This window comes from Aspergillus neoniger (genome assembly GCF_003184625.1).
Source record: "Aspergillus neoniger CBS 115656 unplaced genomic scaffold BO87scaffold_13, whole genome shotgun sequence".
In the NCBI taxonomy this organism is placed as follows: domain Eukaryota; kingdom Fungi; phylum Ascomycota; class Eurotiomycetes; order Eurotiales; family Aspergillaceae; genus Aspergillus; species Aspergillus neoniger.
In genome coordinates this window covers 657,377-672,321 of record NW_020291141.1, presented here as the reverse complement: position 1 = coordinate 672,321, position 14,945 = coordinate 657,377, and the positions used below count along the sequence as shown (strand labels likewise).

The 14,945-nt window shown below is 49.4% G+C and overlaps 7 protein-coding genes and 2 non-coding genes across 9 annotated transcripts; 5 read left to right on the top strand and 4 right to left on the bottom strand.

Moving 5' to 3' along the window:
* Positions 1-550: 550 nt before the first annotated feature.
* BO87DRAFT_375978 (uncharacterized protein) lies at positions 551-1,560 on the bottom strand. The gene has a single exon (XM_025623174.1). The coding sequence runs from the start codon at positions 1,295-1,297 to the stop codon at positions 740-742; it is 558 nt and encodes a 185-aa protein (XP_025480692.1). The 5' UTR covers positions 1,298-1,560; the 3' UTR covers positions 551-739.
* Positions 1,561-1,850: 290 nt separating this feature from the next.
* On the top strand, positions 1,851-2,481 carry BO87DRAFT_425290 (CENP-S family protein; the record flags this gene model as incomplete). Its single annotated transcript, XM_025627291.1, has 4 exons — positions 1,851-1,883; positions 1,942-2,065; positions 2,187-2,220; positions 2,364-2,481. 4 exons carry the CDS (start codon positions 1,851-1,853, stop codon positions 2,479-2,481), a joined length of 309 nt encoding a protein of 102 aa, XP_025480691.1.
* Positions 2,482-3,313: 832 nt separating this feature from the next.
* On the top strand, positions 3,314-4,660 carry BO87DRAFT_306677 (uncharacterized protein; the record flags this gene model as incomplete). The annotated part of the gene is made up of 5 exons (XM_025619368.1): positions 3,314-3,460; positions 3,516-3,549; positions 3,603-3,851; positions 3,915-4,481; positions 4,533-4,660. The coding sequence occupies 5 exons, from the start codon at positions 3,314-3,316 to the stop codon at positions 4,658-4,660; spliced, it is 1,125 nt and encodes a 374-aa protein (XP_025480690.1).
* A 490-nt stretch (positions 4,661-5,150) lies between these two features.
* BO87DRAFT_t132 lies at positions 5,151-5,224 on the top strand. Its single transcript has one exon. It is a non-coding gene; the product is annotated as a tRNA-Ile (tRNA).
* Positions 5,225-6,338: 1,114 nt separating this feature from the next.
* Positions 6,339-9,124, bottom strand: BO87DRAFT_396380 (MFS alpha-glucoside transporter; the record flags this gene model as incomplete). The annotated part of the gene is made up of 4 exons (XM_025625243.1): positions 6,339-6,379; positions 6,805-6,856; positions 7,523-9,018; positions 9,061-9,124. The coding sequence occupies 4 exons, from the start codon at positions 9,122-9,124 to the stop codon at positions 6,339-6,341; spliced, it is 1,653 nt and encodes a 550-aa protein (XP_025480689.1).
* Positions 6,621-6,694, bottom strand: BO87DRAFT_t131. Its single transcript has one exon. It is a non-coding gene; the product is annotated as a tRNA-Ile (tRNA).
* Positions 9,125-9,522: 398 nt separating the features above from the next.
* On the top strand, positions 9,523-10,563 carry BO87DRAFT_375976 (phytanoyl-CoA dioxygenase family protein). The gene has a single exon (XM_025623173.1). It carries the CDS (start codon positions 9,639-9,641, stop codon positions 10,500-10,502), a length of 864 nt encoding a protein of 287 aa, XP_025480688.1. The 5' UTR covers positions 9,523-9,638; the 3' UTR covers positions 10,503-10,563.
* A 378-nt stretch (positions 10,564-10,941) lies between these two features.
* Positions 10,942-12,481, top strand: BO87DRAFT_375975 (alpha/beta-hydrolase). Its single transcript, XM_025623172.1, has one exon. It carries the CDS (start codon positions 11,005-11,007, stop codon positions 12,217-12,219), a length of 1,215 nt encoding a protein of 404 aa, XP_025480687.1. The 5' UTR covers positions 10,942-11,004; the 3' UTR covers positions 12,220-12,481.
* Positions 12,482-12,693: 212 nt separating this feature from the next.
* On the bottom strand, positions 12,694-14,634 carry BO87DRAFT_333190 (carboxylesterase/lipase family protein). The gene has a single exon (XM_025620402.1). It carries the CDS (start codon positions 14,552-14,554, stop codon positions 12,878-12,880), a length of 1,677 nt encoding a protein of 558 aa, XP_025480686.1. The 5' UTR covers positions 14,555-14,634; the 3' UTR covers positions 12,694-12,877.
* Between the last annotated feature and the right edge of the window lie 311 nt (positions 14,635-14,945).

The window sequence follows — 14,945 nt, the reverse complement described above, 5'->3', positions numbered from 1 at the left end:
CACGGCATGGAGAACACCTTCGCTTTACGAACTCTGTTCTCTAACTTCTTATCAAGAATGTAATATCTCCTTGCTAGGCTTTGGCTTGCTTCATTACTCTCATTTTCCGGAGGTTCCCCTCATATTGAAGCTAAAGGAGGAATCTCACCCCACGGGGTGTTATTCGACTGTATCGGAGGTGTATCGGTAGCAGTATCGGATACCGTACCGGATGCTGTATCGGCAGGTGTTATCATGCGTGTGCCGAGAGCAGCTTCTTCTAGCATCAATACCCCATTGATCGACGCTCCCTACCGGCGTTACAAAGGTATTTCCCATGATTATCTGTCCAAATGGAATTGTCAGAAGTTGATTATGCACTTATTTTTCGGCATAACCATTGTGTTCGGGTTGTGGGCCAAGACGCTGATGGGGAGCCTGATGCTACACTCACTTTCGTCTGTCACTGGATCATTTGGCAAAGTCACACATTTCGACCAGTCCAGGAAAATAACATTGACCCTATCGTAGCCCACTACAACTCTACAGTCATTCAAGAACCATTAAATATCTGCGTCATAAATTAAGAGGCAGCGCAGAAAGGCCACCTTCATGCTTTATCTTATTACATATATTATAACACCACAAGTCTTTATGGTACATCCTCAGACAGACCCCAATCTCCAAAGTATATGTTTCCCATCCAAAATCATATTATCGAATACAAGGGAGAGAAAAGAATATGGTCAAAAGACACGACCTACTCCTTCTTACCCGCGGCCTTGTCATCCTCCGACTCACTCCAATCCAGTAGCTCCATAAGCTGTTCCTCAGAGAGGTTGTGTGTCCGGCTCTCAGCCTCCTTCTCCAGGTTCTTCATGTACTTCTTCTGTCTCTTCCGAGCGTTCTTTCCCCACTCAGGCACGCCGCTCGCCGTCGCGAAGTCCTCTCCATCTTCAATCTCATCGTCCGTATTCTCCACTTCGCCGAGGACTCGACCAGCTCCGGCGCCGCCACGAAGCTCATTGGCTGACATCTTTGCCTTCTTTCCATCCTTCTTGGCCTTTTCCTTCTCCAACTGCTTCTTGCGGTCTCGGTCGTGCATGAACTTGAAGAAACGCTCGATGTATGGCCGGATGAGAAGGTAGCCAATCACAGACAGAATGACCTTCGTCCAGCGGTTGATGCTCACATCGGCGAAGGAGGCATAGAGGTTTCCGAAGAATCGGGTAAAGATGGTCTCAAAGAAGTTGTAGAGTTGACCGAAAAAGTCGTTGAGAGCGTCAGCGGCAACTTCGCCGGGATCGCGGGTTGCCATTTTGGATGATATGTTTTGTTTTCAGGTCTGAAGTGACCGTGTGTCCGAATGTTGCTGGGTTGCGTAGAGGGGAAGTCGCCGGCTTTGGCCGGAAGATAGTGGACGTTTCGTTGGGAAGCTTGGTCGTAGGGTTTTGGAGGCCCAGGAGGCAACTCGCGGATTGGAGCTGGTGAATTGATTGCAGGGCAATTATTTTGCCTGACAGACTGACGCGATAAGAGTAAGGAGAAGTCCCTGGTTCGGTGAACAGGCGTGGAACTTAATGGACAGTAGAGAAGAATTCCGAATGTGGAAATGGGTCGTTCGGGTCTAGCGTCATTCCGCGCTCGGAGTTATGGATTCTCCGGGAGGGGTTGAGAAGCCAATCACAACTGATCTCGATTTGTATGTACGCTCAACGCGTCTTCTGGGACACGATCATCGCGCGTCGAAGACTGCTGGATCGATCAACGATAGATCCCATCCTGTCGCCACGGACAAAAGCCTGTTTCGCAACGTCTATCAATTTTGCCATATATCAAGCTTCTTGCTTTTCCGATAGCCTCGATAGACAATGGAGCAGAACGAAGAAGTTAATCTTGAAGAGGTAAGTAGTATACATCATCCATAGCATATATGGCACACAGTAACAATTCGTCTTGCAGCGCTTGAAATCTGCTCTCTGGTTATCGATTGGAAAGATCGTGGATGAAGAGACCATTAAGCTTGGTGTCAACGCCACCCCTCAGTTCATCGGAGCTCTGACTGAAATGGTTTGGGCCCAAATTGGTAAGTTCATTGTGTACATCACCAATTCGCAAACGATTCTTCATGCCGTTTACTCGTTGCATGATGGCTTTCGTCATGTATTGCTCACTGTAACCCTTAGCTGACTAAGGATGATGAACAGAGACGGTCAGCCAGGATCTGGAGTCATTTGCTAAGTAAGCCAGACCCCTAAGCCTAAATTCCCCATTAACAGGGCTTGGTTACCTTGTTTTGATGTGGTCGTGACCTTCCAGGGGCGATCTGGATAAGGATATGCTTGACCTTGGTTCCGGGCTAACACTCGGCACTTCCTATTTAGGCATGCCGGGCGCTCAACAGTCAATGTCGCAGATGTGATGCTACTTGCACGCCGTAACGAAGGACTGGAGTCTATTCTACGAGCATTTGTTGAGCAACAGCGTGAAGAAGAAGCTTAATTGGTCGGGATGAATCCCCACGTTTGAGCCTTGCGTAGTTTCACGCAGCTTTGCGACTAAAGTGTGGCAGCGGGAGCAGAAAGCCGCCCATCGCTACCATTGGAAAATTGCCGCTACCTTCATTCTAGAAGCCTGCGCTCAGTGCTGCTGATCTCTTTAGACTGACAAGTGCTGGACACCAATGATAGAACGACCTGGTTGCCCCGTTTCGTGTGACAGCTGCGGGACTGGATATTACTCAGTGTCATGTGTCGGATTGCCGGATATATGACGCCACTGCCTAGCACCCCACAAAGTGAAGAATCGAGCTTCACTCCCCAGACGCCATCTCAAGCCACCCCCTTCTGAATCCTGGCCGCTTGCAGTTGGGGCACTTCTCAGCAAATATTCGAACCTGAATTAGCGCCACTCAGTTCCAGCAAATCACAAGCTGCTAGTTGGAGCACTATTTTTATACGCAGGCCAATAGCTTGGCGTCGCGCAGGAGAATGCAACATCATGGATGTTGTAATGGTTGTCAAAGGAACGAGATGCAAATGAACCAATCAAACTCGACGGTCACTCCATACATCATGATCTCTCAAACCTAATTCAGACGAGCAGCTTATAGTACGATAGATCTATGATCTCGGGTGACCATGATCAACGTCATAAAAATGTCTAGGATGCTGTTTGCCTTATGTACTTTATACCATTTTGCTCTTATATATAAGATAATTGAGAATTCCGATTCGCTCGAGCTATACACTACTAGTAATCATATTTCTATCGCATGACTACAGAAAATACAGATTTCACCATTGTCGAGGACACCAGAATTCGCCCGCAAAAAATGTTGAACACTGCAACCGACTCTGTCGACACTTATCGAACAACCCTTAAAACCACGCCTGTCATGAAGGCAGCGCTCTTCCACGGTCGCGGCGACATCAGGGTTGAGGAAATTGAAGAACCCAGATGCGGCAAAGGGCAGGTGAAGGTGCGCTTCACGCACATAGCAATTGCGATATATGCGCTGACAGATCTACTCATAGATGCGACCATCATTCGTTGGGATCTGTGGAAGTGGTGAGTTCGCGATCGATTTCTGTATCGAAGACCCCCAAACTTACTCTCAAAAGATATCCACGAATACTCCGGAGGCCCTGTTCTGGTTCCAGAAAAGCCACACGCAATCACAGGAACTAGCCTGCCAGTAACACTCGGTCACGAGTTCAGCGGAATCGTCGAAGAAGTCGGAGAAGACGTGACCCATATCTCTCCGGGACAACGAGCGGTTGTGCGACCGACCATCTTCGATCGAGAATGCATACCATGCAAGCAGGGCTATGAACACTGTTGCGAGAAGATAGGCTTCATCGGGCTGTCGGGTACGTACATAACCCTACAGCATATGGCATACATGCAGACCTACATACTAATTAACTTGGTAGGCTACGGTGGTGGATTAGCGAAATACATCGTGGCACCCGCAGAACATTTCTATACGATTCCCGACAATGTATCTCTCGAAGCAGCAGCATTGGTCGAACCGTTGGCAGTAGCCTGGCACGCCGTGAACATATCGCCATTTAAGCCAAATGACAATATCTTGGTGCTCGGGGGAGGACCTGTCGGGATTGGGATCATCCAGGTTCTCAAATTACAGGGGCCAAAGAACATCATGGTTGCGGAATTGACGGAGAATAGGAAGCGGTTCGCTTCTGATTACGGCGCAACGCATATTTTGGATCCGCGAGAGGTAGACGTTGCGGCGAAGGTCCGCGAATTGACCGACGGCGTAGGAGCGGATGTGGTCTTTGATACGGCTGGTGTGGAGGTGGCTTTAAACGGTGCCATCGCAGCATGTCGAACACACGGAACAATAGTAAACATTGCTGTTTGGGAGAAGCGGCCAGCTATCCGAGTCAACGAGTTGATGTATAGTGAAGTCAACTATACGGGGTCAGCACTGTACGATGAGAGTGCGTTCCGGGAAGTCATTCGAGCACTTAGCTATGGTGAGTTTCGTCCCTTACTTGTTCTCGTTGGTTTTTCTAATAGAGTTCTAGGGCAATTGAAACCCGAGAAGATGGTTACGTCGAAGATCAAGCTTGATGAAGTCGTGGAGAACGGTTTCCAGGCCCTGGTAGACGATCGCGACTCTCATTGCAAGATATTGGTCGATGTGCAGGCTTAAGAGACTTTGAACCACGTATAATGCCTAATGTAACATTTCTTAATGATCCCTGTATCCTAATCCTTAGGCATTGTAGAAGACTTATTGCTTTGTATTGCTGTAGAATTGTAGAATGGTACGGTTAGTGCCTCGAGATTCATCAGCGTAATTTAGCTAGTTGAGCAACTAGTAGAGTACGCCAATACTTACTACCTTTGAAGTGATGCCAGATAAATATACCCTCAGTGTACATGCCCACCGCAGAGCCATCTGCCCAGGCCTAACATCGGTAGTAGGCAATACTCAATGGTTTCTTTTACCAATTATTATCATAAAACAATTTTTAGCCAAAGTCACCTTTTGAATAATCTATAATCATGTATATTATACGCCATAGTGAGCGTGGGCATTGTGAGATGAAACGAGCCGATGGCACGTCCCTCAAAAGATTGTTGACTCCACTTTATCGTTAGCTTATTTAGCCAATGCAAAGAGCCCTTTTCAACAAGCGGGTCCCATAGCTCAGTTGGTTAGAGCGTGACGCTAATAACGTCAAAGTCGAGGGTTCGAGCCCCTCTGGGACCATCTCTTTTTGCAATTTTTTCATGTTGAACATGTGTCTGTCTCATCATGTTATTCAATTGATTGACTTACTTACTACTAATTAACCAATTGGTAGAGGTAAAGCAATAAATTGATGTTCTTGGGGGTGTACCTGCGTGATGCTAACCCGAGTCATGACCAACTACGATTCAACATTCAGTCGATCCTACCTACATGTTATTGGCCACAATCGATATCATTCGATCTCTATGGGCCATAAAAGCATGTACATATACATATATGTAACCCTTCTTTACACGGGAATATTAATAGAAAGATTCTAGCTTCTTGGTGGGTTGAGGATAATCCTCACTGGGTTGGGAACTTGAGCCTTCGAATTCCATTTACAACCGGTTACTATGCCAGTACATGAGATGGTAGTGTGGAAAGTTCTACGATACTGCAAAATTGGCCAGTTCGTGTTCCTCAGTTGCATGACCTAGCAACTCATGCAGCCAGCCCAGCTTTGGACAACTGGCAGATAGGAGTGAACCTAGTAGGCCTCGGTCTCCCACTCCGGGGCTAGAATGGGATTAGGGTGATGAGTGTTCAGCACCTTCTGGAAATATACCTTATCAACAGGAGTAATCATTAACGTAGACGGCAGGGGCAGCGAGTCTTTCTCCTGACTTCATGGGAGTACATTTGGTCAGTAGACAGTGTCTCCGTGCTCCAACTGTTCTCGGTGATGGTCTAGCCACTGACTATTAATGACCAATATTCCTCCGCCATGCAATACATATCGATAGCAACCGAGTCATAAACTCTAACCTCTGCCTCGTTATATAGGAAGTTAATATCTGTACAATCCCTGCATAACATCATAGCAAATACTGTCCTTACCGTCCATATTGCTGAAGTTGGTAATTGTATATTGTCATAGGCCGTAGGGATGACTGTTAATGACAGTCTGTAAGAAAATGATCAAGTACTACTCACTTTCCAGCGACATTCTCCTTGTTGATATCCTCCCCAAATTGGTAGTCCCCTTGAAATGTAGTGCGCTTATATACCCCGAAAGGCTTCATCAACACTCATACCAGCAGGTGGCCGGTACGACTATTTGGATCTTTCTGACACATTCCTCAATCAGCTTTCACCTATTTTCCCTCTCACTCATAGATACGTTGTTCAGGTCTTCATTGAATGAAATAAAAGCCAATCTCTTAACGACTGGTGTGGTCTTGTTGTGATTGACCAGTCAGTGTCCTTTTGAACCGCCGCTAGAACAATAACCACAAATATTCATTTTGGTTTTCGTGCTTGGGAATGACGACGAACAGCATGATTAAGAAGCACAGTTTGAAGACGTTAGTTATGTATGTATGGGGTGGAAAAAAAGAGAAAGTAAGACGTATTAATCAAAAATGCAAAAAGATGGTCCCAGAGGGGCTCGAACCCTCGACTTTGACGTTATTAGCGTCACGCTCTAACCAACTGAGCTATGGGACCCGCTTGTTGAATGAGCGGAAAAGTTAGCGTTAAATAAGCCAATTTTTACACAGACACCCAAAAAGCTGCTTTGATAGAACAAGACAACAGTTACTATAGTAATCACCCACCTTCCTTGTCAATGGAAGAAGCAGGTTGCTCATCGGCAGGCCAAGGGGGTATCTAAAGCACACAGATTGCGGGTTACTAAAGTCACATTGATTCTATAAACAGTCATCATCGAGTACGGTATGTCTAGACGACTCGTCACCGGCAACCAATACTCTCTTAAAGTTCACTCTCCGCATTTTTCTATAAGATAGGGGCATCAGTCCGACTGCTAGCTAATCGCAAGGATCAGGTGTTTGATATATATCTACAACTAGACTTGGCTTATGGCAAGTGGTAGTCCTAATCCACATCTTAACTGTTGATGGTCAGACAAGCCCCCGTGCTCTAGCTGTGCCGAGCTCTCATTCTCTACACGATATGCCACTCCGTTGGATGAAGTGGAAACCTCAAAATGAAACAGGAACACGAAGCTCGTTCCTAAGCGTGCGGCATACGAGGCACTTCTGCAGCACTTGGATCAAGATAGCTGCTGCTTCATTACCTGAAGTCGATGAGTTCGAGGAAGAAATTAGACCAGTGTCATTGAGAAAAAAAAGCTAGAAGAATCAACTCAACTATAAGCACTTCACTAAAGATGGCCAGTCAACTATTGAACTAAAAGTAAAATAGCCTTTCCACCTGCTGACTAAAACCTAATATCTATATATATTAGAGGCTTGCCTTCTGATTCTATCTTCTTAGCTTCTATTAGACAACAAGCTAAGCCTCTGGTGCTACTTGCTGTGTCTCTGTAAATTGGTACTTGCTAAACTGACGCGTGGGTAGCTTCTGCTGAAACATGAAATCCAGCTCCTCAAACGTTCGACCTTTAGTCTCCGGCAGGAAGAAGTAGCACCATAGTGTATCCAAGACTCCGATGCCAGCAAATAGGAATCCCAGCTTGCCGCCCCAGTTGGCACCAGTAGTGTCCATTGCATAGGGAATGGCGACAGCAAATATGACAGACCATATCACCACAGTGACATTGGACAGGGCTATAGTGACACCTCTCAGGTTAACAGCAGACACCTCGGACATGACGGTGAAGCACAGTGGTCCCACCGACATGTCGTAGACGAGGTTGCATATCACCATGAGGGCGGACATGGCCCACGCAGGCCCTGAATTGTGCTGGGGCACGACAGCCAGAATCCCGACAAGAAGTAGGAGCAAGGCGATTACGGTAGAGCCCCACAGGTAGATGGTGCGCCGACCGGCGTATGAGATGAGAATGTAGGAGGCTAGTGTCCCAAGGAAGCCCATGCATGTCAGCCCCCCATTCATTGAGAAAGCGTCCGACGTATCTAGACCAGCAGTCTCGAAAAAGTAAACGGCATAATTTATGAATAAGATATTACCACAGAGGGCTTGAATGTTGAAAGCCTGACAGGAGATAATAGTGCGCCGTAGATTTGTACCGCGAAAGCAGTCGAGAATGCTGGCCTTGGTCCTGGAGCTCTCTTCTAAGCGGAGAGTCTCTTGGATATGAGCGAGGTATGCGTCCACGTCAACTTCGGGTGTTGTCAGACGCTGGATAGATTTCCGCGCTTGCTCTGGTCGACCTTTCTTGCAGAGCCAGTAAGGAGGAGTCGGACAGAAGTATATGAGCGAAAGGATGAAGACAGGTAGAGCCCATTGTGAAGCGAACGGGATCTTATAAGCCCACTTGCTATCCATCGTGCTGGTCCCCTTGAGTAGTCCCGATGCCACTAGTTGACCAATGACATAGGACAGGTTTATGACGGCAGCGAGGACACCGCGAGCAGCAACAGGAGCAACTTCACTAACATAGGCATTGGCGAGGACAGGGTAGACACCTGTAATGAATCCATTAAATAGCTCGCCAACGAAGAGAAGAGCTGGGCCTTCGCTGAAGAACTGAAAGAAGATGGACCCGATCGAGCCGATTGAAGCTGCAGCGAGGGTCATGCGCGAGCCGTATTTGTCGTAGGCAATGCCTGCCACCAGCGAGCCAGGCACACTGCCCACGTATGAGGCATAATTGAAGGCAGACAGCCAAGAGGGAGCAACCGCATATTGCCCGTCCATTAATCTGCCATATGTGCGCACAAACGGGGTCAGCCCCACCAGACTTCCAATCAAGGCGCCATCAAAGCCACACAGAATGACTGCTAGGTTGACGAAGCAAGACCATAGCAGGGCTGGACGGTAGAACTGGCACGCCTTCCAGAACCCGAGACTGTGCTCGAATCTGGTATGGGCCAGGGATTTTTCTGCATCATTGGTTCGTTCAGCCTTAGTCTCTTCAACGTTACTAGGTAATTGTTTGACGATTTCATCCGGAACCCCCGACTTCTTTCTATTTCCCTTTAAAGACATGACTGATTAGATTCAATGATACAACAAAAAGACCAAAGGGCAATATTTCGCTTAGAAAGTCAATCACACACCTTCTGGACGCAAGCCCCTACTTTATAGTTGAGTCTTGCCTTTGTTTATCGGTTTGCTATATCTTGACTTCACAGACCTACAGGGTCCAAGACACTGTGAGGAGCAGCAGCACGGCAGATAACGAGTCAAGTGCCAACTGGAGTCCTCCTGACTATCAGGATGAAGAAGGATGAAGGAAGAGAGGAAGGTTCAAGCAGCCGACGGTAAACCTCAGGCCAGCGATTGGTCGGGTCACCTGCCGCCACCACCGGCCATTCCCAACTGGGAAGGCGTATCACTTTAGTCGGGAGGAGTTGCTTATCAGTGCGCTCATCCAAATGTATGCTCTGAAAACTATATAGGTGACCCCTCTCACTTCTGGGAGCAGTGCAGTAAGTGTTACAGTCTGGTCCCCAGTCTTTTTCTCTGTTTCCTTACTACGATTCCAACTGAAAACGCCACCATGGTAACCCCGCAGCTGGTTCAAATTACACTTTCGGACGAGGAACGCGCTATCAAGAAGCTCTCTTCTCATAACCTCCAAGCGGCTCTTGAAGGCCTTCATCGAGATGGCGCTTGTGTTATCACCAACGGCGTTGACCCTGCCCATCTCGACAAGCTGAACGAGCGCATGGTCCCTGAGGCCAAGACTCTATATGACAACCCGCAAACCCACCGCAACTTTGGCTCCCGTACAGGAAATATCCAGCAAGAGCCAGTCGTCGACCCGAACTACATGTTCGAGGATGTCATTGCAAACCCCTGGGCAACTGCCATCACCGAATGCATGCTGGGGCCAAACCCACACCTACGTTTCTACAGCGCCAATACAGCCTTCAAAGCCGAGGACCGGCAACCGGTGCATGTCGACGTGCACTTTGACTTTCCCAAGATCCCATTTGGACTGTGTATCAATGTAAATCTGGTGGCAACCTCCCCGGAGAATGGCGCCACCGAGCTCTGGCCTGGTAGCCACCGGGACGCCGATCCTCGAGACAGTGACGACACGGGTGTGATCCCGGAGATCGTTGAGGCTCGCCGCAAGATTTCTCCCCCAGTGCAGCCATCTCTACCGAAGGGAGCTATCATTATTCGGGACTTCCGGCTGTGGCATGCAGGCATGCCGAACCGCACAGATGACCCGCGTGTTATGCTCGTGACGATTCATTTCCCGGCGTGGTACCGTTCAGACTTGAAGGTCATACTACCTCGGAGCTTACAAGGCAAGGTAGACTGGGGACATTTGGTACCGTGCGTTGAGTGGGTGGATGAGAACTATGACTATCTGAAAGGTCGGCATGATCATGATTTTACACTGCAGCCATAGAAAGCAGAGGCCGTCCACTTGTCAATTTAAGTCACCTTGAGAGTACAAAAAGTAAATGAGCCGAATAGTGTAAGTATATATTTGTGACAGTATTGTTCCGTGATGAATAGGAGATATATGAGTAGCGGACAAGACTGACTTGGACAGGTAGAGTATCTACAAACATATGAAAACAGAAAAGAATAAGACTAGATGACACAGAAAGAGATACAGGGGGTCCTAATAGAGGAAGAGTATGTGCAACCCAACCGGGGTTATTGCCTGAGGCCTCCAAGTTTGCTCGGCTGGGCTCCGATTGGATGATATCGAAGTCATGCTCCACGCAGCAACGGCAGCCAATCAGGCCTGTTCCAGATTGCCGCGCGGGTTGCCTAGAGCGGGTGATCTCAGCGAGGCTGCCCCATCTTATATTACCAGACAAGCCACCTCTGTCATCTCCCATCGAGGTACCAACCGATTAGTATCAGGCAACACTTCTAGAAAGATAAAAAAAGCGTCGACAATGGCGCGCACGCTGGCTGAGGACGACGCTATCCCCAACGGCTGGCGGACTCGACAACCAGGCTGGACCATCTGGCTGCTTATATCAATCATCCGAGTCTCACTAGTGTCTCTACTTCTTGGCATCTACTACATAATACCCTCTTTTAGACAGAGTCCGACATGGACATATCGCCAAGCATTCACCACCCGTTTCACAAAGCTAGCCATGACCATCATTCGCGAGCTCGGCTACGCGCAGTCCCTGAGCCTAGAGTCAGGCAAGCTGGGCAACCGATGGGTCCTCATGAACCCAGCCCCAGAAGACTCGTATCGCGGTGCTTTCACAAGCGACACTATCAAACCTGAAACCATCGGCGGGGCATGGTATCCCTCTCCTCCACCTAAGACCTTGCCACCAATCATCGACATCAAGGACGATGATCAAGAGCAAGAAATAGATGACGAGAAGAGCCTCGTCATCCTTTCATTTCACGGCAGCGCATTCCTCTGGCTAACTGGCCGGCCCGATGACTCCGGCTTCACAGCCGACCTACTCAACGAGAAGCTGGGTACAGGTACCCGGTCGCTGTGGGTGCAGTACCGGCTAGCAGGTGGCAACAATCCAACCCCCTACCCGGGGCCCATGCAAGACGCCGTGACCTCATATCTCTACCTTGTTCGAGAACTGAACATCTCGCCGTCCCGCATCGTGCTCGTCGGCGACTCATCCGGAGCTACCATCATCATGGCTCTATTGCGCCACCTCGCCTCATTCCAGCAGGAGAGCGGCCACGAGCTTGCAGAGCTGCCACCGCCTCGGGCGTGCCTTCTGTTCTCACCCTCGGTTGAGTACAGCTTCGAGGGTGACTCGCAGGCTGTCAACGCCCACCGGAATCAGCGGACTGATTACTGTGATGGGGAGATGGCCGCGTGGGGTGCGCGTGCGTTTGCCCCGCCGGAGTCAGTGCGTCTGGATGATCCGTACCTATCGCCGGCGCTGCATCCCTTTGCGACGCCTGTTCCGATCTTCGCGCAGGTCGGGGGCGCGGAGATGCTGTGTGATAGTGTCAGGGGGTTTGCGGATGCGATGCGCGCTGTTCCGGGCAACATGGTCGAGTATCTGGAGGTGCCAGGCTTGCCGCATGATATCTATATGATGGGACAGATTCTTGGGTGGCAGGACGAGCAGGAGGAGATGATAGAGGCAGCTGCGCGGTTTGTTCTTGGAGTCTAGCTTTTCTCTCATTTTCGAGTTTCGTTTTACACTTCATTTCTCGTTTATATGAAGGTCTTACCTCTGAAGATGATCTTGATACCCTGATATATCTAGCTTTTGGTGTCTCGAGACGGCGATGTTTTCGTTCAATCTTAACTACCCCATCTCCCTCATTATCTTTCTTTTTGTCATGGCATTTCAATAAAGTTAGCATCTATTATTCAGTTTGTACGGCATAGCACATCGGTAATGTGTATTCGTTCAACATGACCAAATGTCCTACCTACTTGAGTATATTATCTATTTGGAACTTCGATATGAATGTGTTGGATCTTCTACTCAGTAGACGTGTCAAGATACCTATCGATATTAGCACTTGTTCCGTAGCTAAGCTGTAAATAATATTTTGGAATCAGCACTGAAGTCTTTACTATACTCAAGCGCAGTAACACCACGGGTAAATTCAAGAGGATAACGTGATACGCGATGCCACTATTTACAAGTATTTATTCAACAAAGTAAGGTACCAGTGAGCTAAGTAATAGCTATACACCAGTAAACGAGCGTAAGAACTTGACAAATATCTATAATACATGGCATGCCTCAGGCACGATGACAAACAGGAAAAGTGAACAGACGATTTCTGTACAAAAGGGATAGGATTACACCCATCCGCTTACCACTCAGGCATGGTAGCAAACCAGCTCTTGATGAACTCGATACGCTCCTCGCTATCGGAAATAGGGCCGGCACCCCAAGAGTCACCCAACCACATAGTCTGCTCGGACTCGGTGCTGGGCGGGAAGTGAGGGAGTCCATCGCCGTTCGGGTTACCAGTACGGATGAAGTTAGCCCAGTAGTTGGACATGTATTCCTCAACGACATAGTCATAGGGGTACCAAGTGACATTGGAGTAGTCGGAGTAAGGGATGTTGTTGAAGGTGTACCAGAGTTCAGAGCCGTGGTAGGCGCCCTCGTCGCGGTTCTCAGCCGGGGAGCGAGTGAAGTAGTAAGTGTAGACAGGGCTCTTGGCACCACCCTTGGCCCAGTCGAGAGCCCATTGCCAGGTGCCAATACGGCTCATGTCGCGGTAAAGGGCGTTCGAGTTGTTGTTGGCCTGGGAGGTGGAATCGCCGGGGTAGAGCTTGAAGAATTCTTCCGAGAAGTTCTGGAAGACCTCCTGGTAGAGGGTATTGTAGGTGGAGGCGGTGAGACCGGGGTCAGTCTCGGCGCCGGACTCGTCCTTGTTATTTCCGGTGAGGATGGGCACGTCTGCGTGGGCATTGAGGAGGAGGGACTGGGTGTAGTCGTAGGGGAAGACGTAGCCGTCGATGTTGGGACGCCACATGGGGGGTTCCATGAAGAAGGCGGAAGCGTTGGCGAACTGGGTACCCTCGAAGATGGTATCGCTGAGAGAGTCGTATTCGAGCAGGGTCTCCATGGAGACGGAGGTGCGCAGTTCTTGAATGGAGGTGACGTTCAGCTCCTTGAGGAACTCGACACCCTGGGCTTCGGCGGCCACCTTAGTGCGGTGGCTGGTGGCAGCACTGCCGGTCATGGGGTCATGGGGGCCGCGAGCACCGCTCTCAGAGATGACACCGGCAACGAGGCCCTTGGTCAGCGGGCTCCACATGCTATCCAAGGCGCTGGCCGAGCCGGCAGACTGACCGCCAACAGTGATCTGGCTGGCATTGCCACCGAAGTTGGCGATGTTCTCGTGAACCCAGCGCAGGGCGGCTTGCTGGTCGAGAATTCCGTAGTTACCAGAGCTGTTGTGACCGGATTCGGCGGAAAGTTCGGGGTGGGCGAGGTAGCCGAAGGGGCCCAACCGATAGTTGATGGTGACAACGATGATGTCTTTAGCGGCGAGACCGGTGCCATCGTAGGTCAGGACGTCACCGGAACCACCCTCAAAGCGACCACCGTAGATCCAAAAGTACACCGGCAGGTTCTTGGAGGTGATGTCAGAGGTGTCGTTGTAGTTAGGGGTCCAAATGTTCAAATAAAGGCAGTCTTCGCTAGTGCTTTTCTTCCCGCTACTGAAGATGCCTGCGCTGCTGTAGGACTGGGCGCATTGGGGGCCGAATTCGGTTGCATTCAGGACGCCAGACCAGGGCTGGGGTGACTGGGGCTCCTTCCAGCGGTTTTCACCAGTCGGGGCAGCGGCGAACGGAATACCTTTGTAGACAACGGCGGTGTCACCACCACGGAAGGGGGAGTATGTGCCCCGCACATATCCCAATGTGGTGTTCACAACAGGAAGGTCAGAGCCGGCTGATCTTGTCTGGATGGCTGCAGACGCAGTTAGGGGCACAGCGGCAGCCAGGGCGGCCAAAGTTGAAACAGCGCGCATGGGGAAGATCGTGCAGCTAGATGATGAAGAGAAAAGAGTGAATGCTGTGGATTATTGTTCCGAAAGTGTGATGAAGTGGCAAAGTAACTGGGAGAGGTTCCCTTTTTATAAAGAAGGCCTTCAAGGTATACGCAAGCACATAATTGCAAGTCCGAGATTTTATAAGGAGGGACTGTTTGCACCGAGGGCGGCGTCGTCATCTACCCGGGGATTGAAGCCTGTTGTAACCTTGCTATGCCTGTTTGAATCGGACCGAGCCTCAGAGCTATACCAATTTCTATCGGACCAATGTATCAGGTTGCGTCCAGCATGAGCCTCCCAAAACCGCATTGACAAATGTAAGAAGGACCAGAAGCCGTGAACTGGACTTGATATTAGTCCTGTAGGCCCA

Excerpts from the sequence above, each read along its gene's own strand:
- BO87DRAFT_375978 (XM_025623174.1), bottom strand. The coding sequence starts at position 1,297 with ATGGCAACCCGCGATCCCGGCGAAGTTGCCGCTGACGCTCTCAACGAC.
- BO87DRAFT_375976 (XM_025623173.1), top strand. The coding sequence starts at position 9,639 with ATGGTAACCCCGCAGCTGGTTCAAATTACACTTTCGGACGAGGAACGC.
- BO87DRAFT_375975 (XM_025623172.1), top strand. The coding sequence starts at position 11,005 with ATGGCGCGCACGCTGGCTGAGGACGACGCTATCCCCAACGGCTGGCGG.
- BO87DRAFT_333190 (XM_025620402.1), bottom strand. The coding sequence starts at position 14,554 with ATGCGCGCTGTTTCAACTTTGGCCGCCCTGGCTGCCGCTGTGCCCCTA.